Source organism: Camelus bactrianus, chromosome 8, assembly GCF_048773025.1.
Source record: "Camelus bactrianus isolate YW-2024 breed Bactrian camel chromosome 8, ASM4877302v1, whole genome shotgun sequence".
NCBI lineage: Eukaryota > Metazoa > Chordata > Mammalia > Artiodactyla > Camelidae > Camelus > Camelus bactrianus.
The window spans coordinates 13612037-13629052 of record NC_133546.1 but is presented as its reverse complement, the minus strand read 5'-3'; the positions used below and the strand labels follow the sequence as shown (position 1 = coordinate 13629052).

Genomic DNA, 17016 nt, shown 5'->3' with positions numbered 1-17016 from the left:
CGTCATTATCACCCTAAATCCACAGTTTACATTACGGTTCCCTCTTGGTATTGTACATCCCATGGGTTTGAACAAATGTATAATGACAGGTATCTACCATTGTAGTATCAGGCAGACTAGTTTCACTGCCCTAAAAAACCATCTGTCCTCTGATATTCATCCCTCTCCCCTCCCTTCCCCTGGCAACACTGATCTTTTTATTGTCTGCACAGTTTTGCCTTTTCCAGAATGCCATACAGGTGGAACCGTGCAGTATGTAGCCTTTTCAGACTGGGTTCTTTCACTTAGTAATATGCATTTAAGGTTCCTCCACATCTTGATGATTTGCTCACTTGTCTTTAGTGCTGAATAATATTTTATTGCCTGGATGTACCATAGTTTTTTTTATCCATTCACCTATTGAAGAGCATCTTGGATATTCCAAGTTTTTGCAATTATGAACAAAGTTGCTGTAAACATTCATGTCCATTTCCTTGTGTGGACATGTTTTCAACTCATACCAAATGTAGGTATGAGAAAATACCAAGGATACTTGCGTAAATGCCAAGGAGCATGATTGTTACTATACAAAAGTTCGTGTGCCCGATGCACAGTGAGGCCAAGCAAACTGAAACATCGGAGTTTGCAGCAGAGAAAGGTTTGTTGCAGGGCGAAGTAAGGAGGATGTATGGCTCATGCTCGAAAAACCCGAATTCCCATATGATTTGGGGGGAGGAGCTGTTATAGGCAAAACTCGGGGTGAGGGCTGCAGGGTGTGACTTTCTTCTGATTGGTTGGTGGTGAGGTAACAGGACGGGGCTCCAGGAATCTTGTGCTCAGCCAGAAGTTCCCATCCTCCACCTGGGTGGGGCCTTAGTTCCTGCAGAAGAACTCAAAGAAATTGCTACATATATTCCTTGAGGAACAGGACCCTGCCCCAAGGTTATGCTGTTGCTTCTTGACTGTTCCTCCCTTGTCTCTCCCGCCTGATTAGCAACTGTTTGAACCTGCCCTTTGGAACTCTGGGAAGGTCAAGGAGGCTGAATGAACCCTATTTCTTACAAACAAGAAACCGAGGATACAGGAAAGGATTTGTACCAGAGAGCGTTGCCGAAAGATTGGCCCCTGTCCCTGATGAGCCAGATAACCCAGAGACAAGGTCTTGGAGCTTAGAGGAAAAGAGGCAATTTTATTGCTTTGCCGGGCAAAGTGGACTTACAGCAGGCGAGTGCCTTCAAAGCTGAACCCACCTTGGAGATGGGGTGGGGTGGTTTTACAGCCATGGCTCTAACAATAAAGCATTGATAACAAGCAACAGAATCATTTTCTCATCAGAAGACTTAGAATGGTGACTTGATGCCTCCAGGCAACCAGTTCTACAGAGGCCAGCGGTTAGAGCTCATTATCTCGTAAGCACTCAAGTTGTGGTCTTGGTAACTCAGGCTATTTTGTAAGGTTACAGTCCTGTGACCTTGGAGAAGGACCCAGAGATCAAGCTTGATTATTACTTTCAATTACTGGAATAAAGTAAAAACAGTAATATCAGTAGCTTTAGTTTTAACAATGGGCCTGGAACTGTGAGCAGCAACCGGTCAGTTGACTGTTTTAAGGGCAATCATAAGAATAGCAACTGTTAGCCTAAATGCGGCCATTTTACTAATCCGCCTTCAAGAGGACCCCAGAGGTGTCCTGCTGTTTCATGATTGCTGGGTCAGATGGTAAGAGCATGTGTAGTTTTGCAAGAAACTGCCAACTGTCTTCCCAAGTGGCTGTACCATTTTGCATTTCCCACATAAAACCATCTTTGAAGTCGGTTTATTCCCTTGTAAGCCAGTTGGAGGGGCCAGGCTCTATGGTTGGAAATGATAGCTTTGTAATGGGAACGTGCGCGAGGTCCCCAGTTCTTGTTCTAATAATACTCAGGAAAATAAAATTCTTAAAACCAAACCAACCCATGCCCGGTTCCTGCCATGCCGTGGGCCTCTGTTGTGCAGTGTGAGTTTTGGATCGACTACTCCATGGAATGTTGTGCGGATGAGAGAAAAGCAGTTCGGGAGTGCAGCGGCAGTGAGTTTTAGCGGCAGTGTGGCCGTCATTTAGCCAGGGCTGGTTTTCCGCTTGAGAGTCTCGGGTTGGAAGAGGGACCCATTGGGGTGATGCTCAGGGCCTCCGGGGCTTTCCCTTGCAGGCTGGCGAGGAGGCTGCGCCCTCTGTGACGAGCGCGGCGGCCCCCAGGGGGCGCCCTCGTCAGGGGCGCGGCCCGATAGCGCCGCCAGTCTCCATCCAGCGATGGGGCAGAGGGAAGAGGAAGGCTGTGCCTCCGGGGCCTCTGTAGGGCTGTCCTTGCCGGGCGGCGGCGCACGCCATGCCCTGGTGGAGTAACCTCTGCTGTGAGTAGCGCGCGCCCCCCAGCGGCGGTTTGCCCCAGGGCCGGCGGGCGGGACCACGCGGAGGGACGCCGCCTTGCCCGGTAGTGTGTGCGTTTCCATCCTTCCTCCTTTCCCTTGCTTTGATCAAACCACTGATGCTGGGACACGCCGTCCCGTGTCACCCAGAGGGGACGCCGCATGCAGCAGAGTCACCCTCTCGGCTCCACTACGGAGCCCCTGCTGCACCGGGCCCTGATCCTGGCCCCGGCCCTGGCCGCAGAGATTGCTGAAGCCCCCGAGAGACAGGGCCTCATCTGGGCCCTGTGGAGCTGGTGCTCAAACCCTCCACTCTCAGAGTTCTGAACAGATTAAAACAGAGGCTCGGGCAAGGGAGGCTCCAGAGTGCAGGTTGCTTCTTGCCAGAAAGAAACAGACCCGTGAAGACAACGATTTGAAAGAGGCTTGGGAGTCAGGGTTGGGATAGAGATTGTGCGGGTAGGGTCACCTGGGAAGATTTCTGCCCAGGTGGCAGGGAGGAAGCATGGTAGAAAACGATATGGGCCTCAAAAAAAATCACAAGGATTTAGCAAGGCTGGAAAATGTATCTCCCACTGGAGAGCCAGGAGGAGAGCAAAGTGGGAGATGAGGGACGGGATGGAGCGGGCCTTGCCCCTCCGGCTGAGCACTGGGAGTGCACGGCCCAGTAATAGGTAAGGAGACTGGAAAACAGGATCTAGGTTTCACCTCGGGTTCCTAGCCAGATGGTCGGACGTGGTTTGGGACAGGATACACACATACCTTTAAAGCACGGCTGTGCAAAGTTAGCTTGTAGCTTAGAAATGTAATTTGACCTTAGCTGCCAGGCTAGGTAGTTTAGAAGACTATTCTCTAGGTTCTGGAGCCATTAGGGATGCTTGACGCTAGCTTCCTGATGTGATCAAAGGGATATTTCAGGAAACAGGACCTCTCTGTAAAGTCTACAGGCCCTGCCCCATGAAGGAGGCAAGTGGAAATCAGGGCTGAGTTGGGTGTGTCCAGCTTTGTGCACACAGCACAAACCAACAGGCCCTGCCCTGTCCGGAAGATTGTTCTGACAGTAGTAACTCTTAGGGTTACTTTGGTCACAAGACACAGCAGACCAGTTGTCCAGTTAGGATTTAAAATTCTCCTGTGATCCTAAATGCTTTTCTTTTTGTAATGGGTTCAGCCACGCATCACTATAAAGAGAACGTCTGAATATTGCTGCGCTGTAACAGAACCATCAATGGCTGTTTTGTTCTGCCAGTTGGCAGCTGTTATCTTTGTTTCCTGAGTTTTGACTGTAAACACTCCAGTCATCCGAGAGTTTAAAAAAAAACTGTTTCAAGTTGAAACAGACTTGGGAGCATGGAGGTAAAAAGGGGGTGAAATGGTGGGTATAACACCTGCTTTCTCCCACTATGTTAGCAAAATGCCTGCATTTTCTAATGGTTTCTAGAGAGGTTAATTCGGGGTTTTAGCTCATGCTTGCTGGCAGGATATTTATGTTTGCATTACTAGTAAAATTGTAGTAGAATAGTGTTCATTATTGGGGTTTGACTTTTTTCTCTAGTGTATTTCCAATGATATCATTTGCCTAGAAGTACTTGTGGAAAATTCTCTCGTGAGTATGCTTTTATAATTGGGAAAATTTTTAAGAAACAGTTCATGGAAATGCACTTAAAGGAATTCATAGATTTCACTAAATAAGCTAGTTTATAATAGGAATAAATGGAAATGTATAGCATTTCCTTATTTCAGAAGATTATGCATACTTTTTAAAAACAATGAGGAGAGAGTATTCCTGAAAGACCCCAGCTTGAAAGGAGGGTTGGGATTGGCTACTCTGGACAGTCTAATCGCATATGTCTGACTTTTCCTTTCTCTTGGAATATCTCCCTTAATATTTAATGTGGATCAGTTTTTCCTTTATTGTTTATAAAGTCTAAAGTTGGTCACAAATGTTTATTTCAAAGTAATTTTTTTTAATCACTGGGGGAGCTTCCCCCCCAAACTTACTTATGAAAAATGTTTAGCATATGAAAAAGTTGAAAGAACAAGACAGTGAATATTATATACTTCTCCAGATTCCACAATAAACATTTTACCATCCTTAACCTTATCACATATCTACCCAACTATCCATCCCTCTGTCCATTCATGAGTCCATCTTCTTCTTTATGCATTTCACAGTAAGTGGCAGTCATCAGGATACTTCACCCCTAAACACTTGAGCATGCATAGCATTAACTAGGGTTCAGTGTTTGTTTCTCTAAGTAATTTTTTTAAAAAGGAAAACAGAAAGGAGAATCCTTTAAGAAGGGTACTTCAAAGTAATGGAATTGGCTTTTCGTCAAACCTCCTTCTCTAAATGTTCAGTTCTCCATATATTTTAGTTTTTAAAACACTACTTTAGATGCTGATGTCAGAGAAAATGAGAGTTGGCTGATTCCCAAAACTCTTACCAATACAACTGTGGCCCTGTCACCAAAGCCAAGGCCCTGCCCAACACTGTGGCGCCTGGGTGGGGTTAGAATACCTCCTCAGTATCCCTTCCTTCCTCTTTGCATAGAAGAGGCCCAGATAATCACAGGTTTTATCTCTCAGTATCCCCAAATCTGGTAATGTTAGGGAGGGGAAAAAAAAGGTAAGGGAAAAAGGACTTCAGGTTAACTTACAGCGCAGTACAAGGCACAGTCAAACAGGGCTGTGCATATTTAACTTGCGTGGCACCTGGGACAGTTTTTCAGTGAACTTTTTAAGCTTCAGTTTCAAGATGAAACCCAATAAATATTATGGTGGAAATTTGTAGACATAGGTTTGTAATAGTTCACATAAAGAATAAAATTATTTTCGTGGGGAAATAAGATTATACAAATTGAAGTAATTTATGGATTTGGGGAGAAGCATATATACATTTCCAGATATTTCTCTATTTCCAGATATTGCTAGGTTCTAAGCATTAGTATAGAAACTAGTTGTAATTATTTTCATTTTGTGCAGTAGGCATTAAGTATGTTTTCACAGCATTACTAGGACCTTTTTGTGTGTCAATTTCTTTTTTTTATTTTTGCAATCTAGTATTGTTATTAGCTTATTTTATTTTTTGTGGGAGGGGAATTAGGTTTATTTGTTTATTTATTTAATGGAGGTGCTGGGGAATTGAACCCAGGACCTCGTGCATGCTAAGCACACACTCTATGACTTAAGTTATACCCTCCCCCTTGTGTGTCAAATTCAGTTAACCTTTTTTAAACCATAACGTGGTCATAGTGTATATACTTTTGGTAACCTGCTTTTTTTTCCTCAATCCTGATTTCTACCCTTTCATTTCAGTAAAAATTCATCTCATCTAATCTCAAATCATACATTATCCCAAGAAGACTAAAAATGTCGCTGAGCTGGTTTGCTCTAATGGATATCCAACCCAGGACGGACCATGCCTACCATCTCTGGTTGTCATATTTCTTAAATTTTTAAATTTAGCACCAAATCCCACCCTTTATTAAATCACATTTACTTGCTTCTTTAATCCCTAACAATGTTAAAAATTCAAACCTACAGAAAAATATAATAAACACCCTTATACATTTAACATAATCACCATTCATTGCTTTTTTTAAACCACATTTTCTTTCCTCCCCTCTCTCCTCCTCCCCTACCCCCTCATTCCCTCTCCTTAAACCATCTGAAAGTTACCTGCAGACAATCCGTTTATATTTAGGTTTGATTTTTGTCCTTTGTAACATGGATATTTCAGGCCAGGCTAGTTATTTTATAGAACATCCTTCAGTGTGGACCGTTGTCTGACTGTTTCCACATGATTCGATTCTGTTAAACATTTTTGTCAGTGATACTATGTAGGTGATTTATTGGGCTTCTCAGTGCCTCACGTCAGGAAGCATGATGATGGTTTGGTCCCATTGTTGGAGATGTTAAGTTTGATCACTTGGTTAAGGTGGTGCCTGGCAGATTTTTCCATCTCCTTTTGAAATGAAGTAATCTGTGTGTTGATACTCTAAAACTGTAAGTGTGCTGGCAGCATTTCACCCAAAGTTTTTAACATCTCTTGATCCTTGACTGAATGAGTTATTAGAACATATTAGTTAAGTGTGATTTTCTGAGTCTAATGACAAACAGCCAACTTGGCTTTCCCAAATAAGGCAACCACTTAAGCTATAGCCAGTCAAATAATTTCTTTGCTTTAGTTCCAAGTCTTGTCTATAAAAACTTTCCCCCTAACTCCTGTCTTCTTTTACTTGTTGGTTTCTGAATGGCTGGTTTTGATGGTGATACGACTAGTTCCAAATGCATTCAGATATGACCACATTCAGAAGGTAACCATGCCGGTCATGAAACACTAATGCATTTATTTTATATATTGAGAAATTATTTTTATTTTTCTAAGCAACTGAAAAAGTCCAGTTCAATGGACCCTCCAGATGAAGTGAATTAAAACGTGACTTTCTCCTCCCCAAATTAACTGCAAGAGAAAACCCATTTATGTTATTCCATTTAAGTGAATTGCTTGATGAGTGATACAAACACCTGTTTAGAAACAGTGATGCTCCACATTTTCAAGGCTGAACGGCTGTTTACCGTGGCCTGGGAAGAGTCTGGGCAGTTGTCTATAAAAGAAAGATCATTTTTAACTCTTGTCCTTAATAAATAATATATGACTTGTGATGCAGTAGAATTCTAAAGAGAATGACTCTAAGGATCAAAGTGGAAGTTATACCTAAATTTATTGACTGACATTTTTTCATAAAGAAGTACTACCTGATCCTCATTTACTTTGTTAGTATCACTCTTGATTCATGGATTCTATTTTTACTCAATGTGTTATAACCCACCACTGTCGCTACTCTTTTTTTTTTTTTTTTAACGATTCAAAGTTTGGCCGGCAGGAGCCCCTTTAAGCTGGCTCTAGTGTCCTTTTGATATGCGCTGCCCCCCTCTCCCCTACCTAAGCTTTTGAGCGCCTCCTTTTGTCACAAAATGTTCCTTGTACTTTCCCTGACCCAGCCCCGAATTCCCCCAAGGAGCTCTGGTCCCTTTGGGGGGCTTGCTGAAGAGATCAGGTAGTTATCACACAGAATGCCCCTCCTTTACGTTCTCCTGGGTACCTAGTTGGCTTACTTCTCTAACGCTCTATTTCCTGTAAAGTGGAAGTTACTGTAAAGCTTGATGGATTCTAGATCCTGGGTGTGATGTGTGATGCTGTTTTGTACACACCATCAGGTTGACCCACCCTTAGTGATGCCGTGGCCACTTACCTGTAACTAATTTTTTGAGTTGAGTAGTTGAGTTTGTTAAGTTGCCCTTTAAAGAGAACAGAACGAGAAGAGTAGTACCTCTGAATCGGAATTTTTAAAGGTCATTTGAAAGCTGCCTAATCTATTGAGATTTACAAATGCAGCTAAGACCCTTACCTGAGCCTGGAATTGCCTGACTGACGTTAAAGAAAGTATTCATTGGCTGTGTTTTTTAAATATTTAATTTTCTTGAATTGTTATCATTTTCTACTTTCCTCTCCCCCACCCTTCTCTCTCTCTCTCTCTCTCTCTCTTTCTCTTTTTCTGTTAATAGTTGGACAGAGAGAGTCTGAAGATGTGAGTGAAAGAGATTCAGACAAAGAGATGGCTGCTAACTCCGCAGTTGTTCCAGACGTGAAGGAGGGGCAGGAGGAAATGCCTGAGATAATGGAACAGATCCCTGCCTCCGAAAGCAATTTAGAGGAGCTGACACAGACCGCTGAGCCCCAGGCTAACGATGTGGGATTTAAGAAGGTGTTTAAGTTTGTCGGCTTCAAGTTCACTGTGAAAAAGGACAAGACCGAGAAGTCTGACACTGTCCAGCTCCTCACCGTCAAAAAGGATGAAGCTGAAGGGGCAGGAGGCTCCGACGGGGCTGGTGACCATCCGGAGCCCAGCCGGGAGACAGGGGAGGCCTCAACCCCCAAAGAAAGTGAACTGAAACAGTCCACAGAGAAACCCGAAGGGACGCCCGGAAGCGAGGAGACCCACACAGAAGTCTCTCCCCAAGCTGAGTCTGGCCCAGCAGCCGAGGAAGGAAAAGATGAAGGGGAAGAAAAACAAGAAAAAGAACCTGTGAAATCTCCAGACTCTCCGACTAGTCCAGTGGCCAGCGAAACGGCATCACCCTTCAAAAAATTCTTCACTCAAGGTTGGGCTGGCTGGCGGAAAAAGACCAGTTTTAGGAAGCCTAGGGAGGATGAGCTGGAGGCCTCGGAGAAGAAAAAGGAACAAGAGCCGGAAAAAGCCGACGCAGAAGAACAGGAAAAGCCGGAAGAGCCCTCCGAGAAGCTGGCAGCTTCTGAGCAGCCGCAACCACAGGAGGCCCCCGAGCCGGCCCAGGATGCCAGGTTGTCGGCAGAATATGAAAAAGTGGAGCTGCCCCTCGAAGACCAAGCGCAGGCCCCTCCCGAAGAGAAACCCGCCCCTTTAGCAACAGAAGTGTTCGATGAAAAAGTCGAGATTGTCGCCGAAGTCCATGTCAGCACTGCGGAGAAGGAAACGGAGGAGCAGCAGGCCCAGGTAGAAGAAGCAGTAGAATCCTCGCCTCCTGAAACCCACGCTGAACTTCCGGAAGCCGAGCCCACGGAGGAGCCGCCGAAGACGGAGGAAGATGCGGGTGTCCTCGGCGGGGACCTCTCCCAGCCGGCAGCACCCAGCGAGGATGGGAAGGCGCCGTCCACACCCCCCGAGGGCACTGTAAGCGAGGTGGAAATGCTGTCATCACAAGAGAGAATTAAGGTGCAAGGAAGCCCTTTAAAGAAACTGTTCACTAGCAGTGGCTTAAAAAAGCTTTCTGGAAAGAAACACAAAGGGAAGAGAGGCGGAGGAGATGAGGAGTCAGGGGAGCAGCACCCAAGTTCGGCAGATTCCCCGGACAGTCCTGAGGAACCGAAGGGCGAGAGCTCGGCTTCGTCCCCCGAGGAGCCCGAGGAGATCACGTGTCTGGAGAAGGGCGTGGCCGACGTGCCCCCGGACGCAGAGGCGGAGGAAGGGACCACTTCGGACGGAGAGAAAAAGAGGGAAGGTGTCACCCCCTGGGCATCTTTCAAAAAGATGGTGACGCCCAAGAAACGGGTGAGAAGGCTCTCTGAAAGTGATAAGGAGGACGAGGTGGACAAGGTGGACAAGGTCAAGAGCGCCACCCTGTCTTCCACGGAGAGCGCAGCCTCGGAAATGCAGGAAGAGGTGAAAGGGAACGGGGAGGAGCAGAAGCCGGAAGAGTCGAAGCGCAGGGTTGACACCTCGGTGTCCTGGGAAGCGTTAATTTGTGTGGGGTCATCCAAGAAAAGAGCAAGAAAAGCCTCTTCCTCCGACGAGGAAGGGGGCCCCAAAGCCCTGGGAGGAGACAGCCAGAAACCAGAGGAAGCAGGAAGAGACAAAGAGGCGGGGCCAGACGCGCTCCCGCCCCAAGTCCAGGATCAAGGACCAGGAGCTTCCTCCCCCGAGCAGGCCGGCAGCCCCTCCGAAGGGGAGGGAGTTTCCACCTGGGAGTCCTTTAAAAGATTAGTCACCTCGAGAAAAAAGTCCAAGTCAAAACTGGAAGAGAAAAGCGAAGACTCGGTAGCTGGATCTGGCGTAGAACCTCCAGCCTCAGATGCTGAACCGGGGAAAGAAGAGTCTTGGGTTTCCATTAGGAAGTTTATTCCCGGACGAAGGAAGAAAAGGTCAGATGGGAAACAGGAGCAAGCCGCGGCTGAAGATACAGGGCCGACGGAGGGCAACGAAGACGATTCCGACGTCCCGGCCGTGGTACCTTTGTCCGAGTACGATGCGGCGGAAAGGGAGAAAACCGAAGCCCAGCAGGCCGAGAAAAGTGGGGAGCAGCCCGAGCAGAGGGAGCTCGGTAAGAGCGTGGTCTACCCGGTGACCGGCGCTGTGGTTGACGGCGCAAGGGCCGTTAGCAGCATCGAAGAAAGGGCGCCTTCTTGGATCTCTGCCTCAGTGACAGAACCTCTTGAAGAATCAGAAGACGAAGCGAAAGCACCAACTGGAGAGGTGTTTGAAAGAGAAGTCGCTGAGGAGGAGGCTTCCCCCATCGTTTCCAAAACTCTGCCGGGGAGCCAGGAGGCTGGTGATGACACGCTCGTCAGTGAGGTGGAACTGATGTCTGAAGCCGTGATGGCCGCAGAAGCTACGGAGGAAGCAACAGAAGCCTCTGGGGCTGAAGAGACCGCCGACATGGTTTCAGCTGTTTCCCGGTTAACCGAATCTCCCGACACCACAGAGGAAGCAACCCCGGTTCAGGAGGTGGAGGTGCCAGACATAGAAGACCAAGAGAGGCGGACTCAGGAGGTGCTGCAGGCAGTTGCAGAAAAAGTTCGAGAAGAATCCCAGCTGCCTGATGGCAGAGGGCCGGAAGACACCATCCAGACAACGCACAAGGTCGAATCAAAAATCCCCGAGGAGGTGGGAGAAGCAGAAGAGGATACTCACAGGCTGAATCTGGAGGAAGAGATGGAGGTTGTCTCGAAAGTACATGTACAGGAAACTGACACTGAGGCTCTGACCCTAGGGAAGGGAATTGGACAGGCCACCCCAGAAAGCTTGGGGAAGGTTTCTCCAGGCACAGAGAGTGCAGAGTCCAGTGAGCTTACAACCACAGAAATGGTGGTTGGGGTAAAATCAGAGACTGTTCCAGAACAGGCTGTTGCTCCTGACTCAGCTGAAACCCTTACGGAGAGTGAGACCAATGGAGGCACCCCAGTAGCAGAGTTTGAAGCTCCAAATATAATGGAGCAGGACAAGATCATGGAAATCCATGAAGACCGGGAGGTTGCATCTGGTACCCAATCCCAGGTCATGGACGATGGGGCAGTTCCTGTGCTGAAAGAGATGCCTCCAGCACCTTCCAGTTTTCAGTCCCAGGAAGACAAACATTCAAAAGTGGAAGAGGTTCTAGAACATACAGATAAAGAGGTATCAGTGGAAACTGTACACGTTCTTTCAAAGACTGAGGTGATTCAGGAGGCTGGAGGATGTGCTGACGAGCAAGGTGGAGACGAACCATTTGTCGAAGGACCTGCAGCGTCTGCTGACACAGAAGTAACAGTCGGTCAGAAACAGGTCACTGAAGTTGCCCTTGAGGACGAAGTTCCCAAAGAAGCTGAGTTTCAAAAAGGTGATAATATTGAACTCCAGAGTCATGCTAAGTCTCTTCCAACCCCAGTGGAGAGTGAGATGGTAGTTCACGTAGGAAGGGAGAAAATGGAAGCAAAACCCACCCAAGTGAGTGAAGAGAGTCTTGAGCAACAGCCAGCTGTTACCGTCTGTGAAGAGCTCAGTAAGCAGCTGGTGCAGGAGGTTACCGTAACCGTCATAGACGGGGAAAAGGAAGTTATCCGCTTTGAAGAAAGTTCTTCTCTGCCCGTTCAAGAGGAAGTGGCACGTGTGGAAATTCAGGTGCAGAGCTCTGAGGCATCATTAGCTCTAACAGCTGCAGCAGTGGAGGAGAAGTTCTTAGGAGAAGCTATCAAGGTTATAGAAACAGCAGAAACTTTGGAATCTGCAGATGCACCTTCAGTACCAGAAGAAACATCCTCTGAAAAAGATGATGACCTCCCTGCTCAGCTGGCAGAAGACGTAGTGCCCACAAGGACTGAATCTCAGGCAGAATCAACACCGGTGATCGTATCTGTTACCCCCGAAGAGGGCATCCATGCTGACCTCCAAGGCGACGAAAGCACATCACAGAAAAGGGAGTCAGATGAAGGCAGTGAGCAGGTTGGTTGTCAGGAAGTCAGGGTGAGTGGAACAAGAGAGGAAGATTTAAAGGCAGAAAATGAGGTTTTGGAACTTGAGACTGAGGGCAGCAAACTCGTACAGAACGTCATTCAGGCAGTTGTTGACCAGCTGGGAAGTACCGAAGAAACAGCCACCGATTTCCAGATCCAGACTCTACTGACAGAAACCCACAGCCAGGAAGCAGGGCAGAAAATTGAGAAGGAAGAAAGCAAACTTCAGGCCTCTGGAGTGGATGAAATGCAAACCATCGCCGCCGAAGAGGAGTCTGCGCTAAGCACTGAGGAGCCCACACATCCAGATGTTTCCAAAGATGTGAATGAAGCTTTGGAGCAGATGGTAGCCATGAAGGTAGAAAGTTCCAGAGTAAATGACCAGCAGCTTGAAGAGGTGACTCACCCAACTGAGGATGAGAGAGAGGCCCCTGGAACAGCGTCTTTGCCAGAAGACAATGGAGGTGCCGGGGTTGGAGAAAGAACAGAGAAGTCCCCGCTTGAATCCCAGGAAGATGGAGAAGGTGGTGCTGTGGATGACCCTGGGAACCAAAGCTCAGCCCTGGAAGATGCTGAGGCCACCAGGGGCTCAACCAGAGAGTCCCCGGATACAAATGGACCCAAACTGAAAGAGAAGGGAGATGGCCAGGAAGTCAAATTACAGGAAGAAAAAGTGCAGAGCAAGTCAGAAAAAGAAATCAAAACACAAACACAGGAGGAGACACAGAACCAAGAGGGAGAACCAGGAACACCTGAACCCACAGAATCCTAAAACATCGTGTAAGTAACTTCCTTTTCTTCTAAAGTGACTTTTTCCTTCTTTTCTGCCATTTGATGGCACATTTGCTATAAGAGGAGCAGGAATTTAAATGATGACAATTTTAGGCAGAACCTTCATCTGCGAAGATAACCATCAATCAGACTAGGAATCCAGGTTAGTTTCCTTTTTCTCATTGACGTGCTTTTCAGTCTAATTGGTGTCATGAAAGTAATGACTTCGCTTTACCCACAATGTGACTGCTTTAGAAGAAAATAAAGGGGCCTGTGTGTGCATACAAGTGTGCATTTGTGTGTGTGTTTGACTCAAAGATTCAAGAACTATGTCATGGTCACTGAGCACCACCCCAGCTAGTTTTTTTTTTAACAACTAAAAGTGCGGTGTAGTTTTATATGATACTATTTGAAATTTAGTTTAAAGCTTTCTAGGAAAAAATAATTTTTTTTTCTGCAGTAGGAGCAAGCATTTAAAAAAATCTTCAGTGCATATGACAGGCCTGATTGTTGGTATTCTGGTAGCAGAGCACACTGTATTATGGCCCCTCCCCATCTTTCCTTCTTTCTTACAGAGTTAAGATTTGGGGTTCCCAGTTGCTGCAGCTCACTTGCACAACTCTTCTGGTGTTGAAGGAATGAGGGAGGGAACAGATTTTATTTACCTTTTTTTCCAGTGACAGATTTTTTTAATGATTTTATTTACTATTGAATCTGACTTCCTTCTACAGTTAACCTGGTGTGTTTGCAAGCCCAGAATGTGAAGACAGGTAAAGAAAATGAAAGCCGCTGACGAGACTCAAGACCAATTATTTCAGAATTTTGAGACCCAAAGAAGAGGCACATCACCTGCTCTCATTTCCAGAGAACCCCTGACAATCCTGACGCTTCATCGGGAGCTAGAACCAGTTAACATCTCCTGTTTTCAAGATAGCTCTTAAGAGTTTCCCTTGACACCATATAATGTTTCCGATTTAAATTTAAGGTCCTAAAAACCTGGAACTGGAGTTGGCAATATCTAGTTCTGCTTCTCAAACTGGAGTATCATTCTTTATGTATTTATATGTATGTTTTAAGTAATCCTCCTTCTGTATCTATTGTATATTTTTTTCTTAATGTTTAAGGAAATGTACAATATAGCGCATTCCTCTTGTATCACACGATAAACGACGGGGCACGCAGCCACGGTGAAGTCCTGGGAAGCCTTCCACCTTAGTTAGAACCTGTGAAAACAGAGCTTCCTAGAAATAACCTTCCTGCTCAGAAGCTACAGTTATTTTAAAATTCACTAAGGATTAGGCCCATGCATAGTATTACTCTGAAATTGGTCTCTTTCCTATTATGCACAGTGTGCTAAAAATATAAAGCATTTTTAGGGGGGAGGAGAGCATACAGAACGTCCCATTGTTACTGTGAAATTTTTCTTTCTAGCCTCCAGTGGAGGTTGGAAGGAAGTTTTTTCAGTAGCAGATTAAGTTTGAGTCTTTTCTCCTAATTGTGGTTGTTGGGACAGATGAGTGTGCTTTAATCTTGAGGCAAAGTAATGAAATGTTTTTCATGTTATCAAGAAGAGAATTGACTGTTGTAAGTCTTTGAGTCTACTCTTCTGTGCTGGGCCATGCTCACACATAGCCTGAAATAAGCCAGGTTCTCTACAAATGGTATTTTGAGAGATGCCGGATTGTGTCTGTGCCATATTTGTGCCCACTCTTTTAAGAACAATGTAACATTATGTTCATTTGGATAAATTGTGATTTGACAACTGATTTAAATAAAATATTTGCTTCACTTAGATTTGCTGGATTTATTAGATACTAGGAAGCCTGGGACATATGTTCACTGCGTTCTAAAAGCAGATAAGCTAGAAATTTCTCACGTCGTTTCGTGACGTTACCACTTTACACCGCTCTGAGTTGGGGTTCAGAGGCCATCAGCAGAGCAGGATCCTCTGAAATAAGCCAGGAGTGGTTCAGATTGACAGTACTGGTACAATGCTACCATCTGGTGGTGCCTTCCTGAAAAAAAGAGTCAATTTTCTTTGTTAGTATTTGTTAACGACACACGTCTTTAGAAAGAAATTTTAAGAGGGCTTTGTAATGAAAACGCCTTGCCTAACGTGATCCTGGAAAAGTTTTTTAAGTGTTACAGTGATTCGTGATTCAAGCTAATATATAAAGAATTCTCTCAATTGCCACACAAAGAACAGTCAGTGACCTAGTAAAGTTCCACTTTTTCACATGTAGAACTGGCCTGCTATATATGCTTCTAAAACTTTACTTAAACTCAGTACTCCAGTTTGTGAACTTAAATTTTAACTGCCAATTATTTTAAAGCATAACATTCTAGAAAATGTAGAATGATCTTTGCAGAAAGACAGTTTGCTGTTAAAACTGGAAAGTAGTTTCTCTTAAACCAACAAACCTGACTACAATAAAAAATGGGCCGTATTAGAAAGACACCTCGTAACAGCGTATGGCCTTGTAGTTGGAAAACGTTTAATATCCTTTTAGGAGTTACTCTCCCATATAATAGCCACCTGTGCTTAATTACTAAATTTAAAAATCCCCAGATTAAAAAAAAAATTCTCTGATCTAAAGCTCTCTCTTTTGCCAAGTTGAGACTAAAACAATCCAAGTGCTGGTGTCAATTTTTGAAGATCAGTTAAATTTTGGATCTGACAGCAATTTGTAAGGCGTTGACTACACTTCCAAATTTCCACTGACTTCCTCCCCCTGGCAGGAAGAAACTTTGTGCTATTCTGAACAGACTAAAGGTTTGTGTAGTTTGTAGTAAACTTTCGTTTTTTGGTTTAAATTCCATCCTGCCACTTCATCCTATTTGTATTTGGTCTTTTCTTCACCACGCGGCCAGGTCCTTCTGGCCATCACAATGGGTTTTCCAGTGGTGGTTGCTTCATGGCTGTGTTCCTGAAGTGCCCTGGATTACTTGTGTACAAACTCTGTACCTGCGTCCGATAAGCAGCATTGTTTTATTTACAAGAGGAATGCTCTTAACAGTAGCATGAAATACAATTCTGTATTATAATTCTGAAGCTGCTGTTAATTTGTGACATACCTAATAATCCAATGTAAACTGCAGAAGTTGGAGCAAGTGCCTAAATTTTGCTACTTTTGGCATTACTTTGGAGCCATGTACAATAGAAAGCAATGCAAGACTTGTAAACTCTCGCCATTTCTTGTAATTGAAGACCATAAAATGTTCCCCTCAGGGTCTTTTGCTAATACTACGATGAGCTGTCTGTCTCTGTTACACAGATACTCTGTTCTGGGATCTTCCTTTGTTGTTGGAACAACAGATAGTCAAGGGCTGGAAATTCTCGCTTTCTATGTAAGCTTCAAGCTTCGCAGTTTCCTTTCATCTGAGACAATATTTGATTCCTAGTTCTGTTTGGGGGAGCAGATTTCCATTTATCTAAATAAAATGCAACCTAATCAAATGCCATGGATTTTCTTTCTTTAATTTCACCTTAATTCAGTTTTGATTGCTTTGATCTTTGCTGCTGTGCATCACACATTTAATTTCTACTTTTAACTACTTAACCATTCTGCGTAACACGGTCCACAGAGCTTCATAGGAGCTTGGAATGTATCTGGGACATATATGAGTGCACAGAAATCCCTTATCAATGATTCGTAATCTTTTTGGGTCAGGGGCCCCTTTAATTAGAATCGCACTAAACCTCTGACTGACCTCCAACTCCCCCAAATGAACAGAGTTTTATTTACAGTTTTTGGATAGTCAAATTATCCAAAAGTTAGAAACCTCTTAATCAACTCTGTAAGAAAGGAAATGGACATAGACCAGGGACTTCCAGGAAGTAAGAGGTTGGCACCTGAATGTGACCAATGTCCCAGAACTTCATTTCTAACATGATTGTGGAAACAGGTCTGCTGGAAAAGCCTGGCACAATTTTTGTGCAAATGCAACTAACTTTCTCCTCACCACCAAATTCCTCACCATCTCCAACCTATATCACTGGAATTGGGAAAATGATCTGGGCCTGTCTTGTATATGAGACAGTTGAGATACAGATCACCAGCCTTTACATGATAACACAGGTTTCAGCCAAAGTGACCAGGACTTTGGGAT

At 45.0% G+C, this 17016-nt stretch overlaps 1 protein-coding gene across 2 annotated transcripts in view; it reads left to right on the top strand.

Moving 5' to 3' along the window:
* AKAP12 (A-kinase anchoring protein 12) overlaps positions 1-16363 on the top strand; it is a 92095-nt gene extending 75732 nt beyond the window's left edge. For both annotated transcript variants that reach the window (XM_074368153.1, XM_010965713.3), the window contains 2 exons: positions 7956-12915; positions 13638-16363. In XM_074368153.1, coding sequence (XP_074224254.1) covers positions 7956-12907 — 4952 coding nt within the window. In that variant the 3' untranslated portion in view covers positions 12908-12915; positions 13638-16363. The remainder of the gene's footprint in view (positions 1-7955; positions 12916-13637) is intronic.
* The last annotated feature ends 653 nt before the right edge of the window (positions 16364-17016 follow it).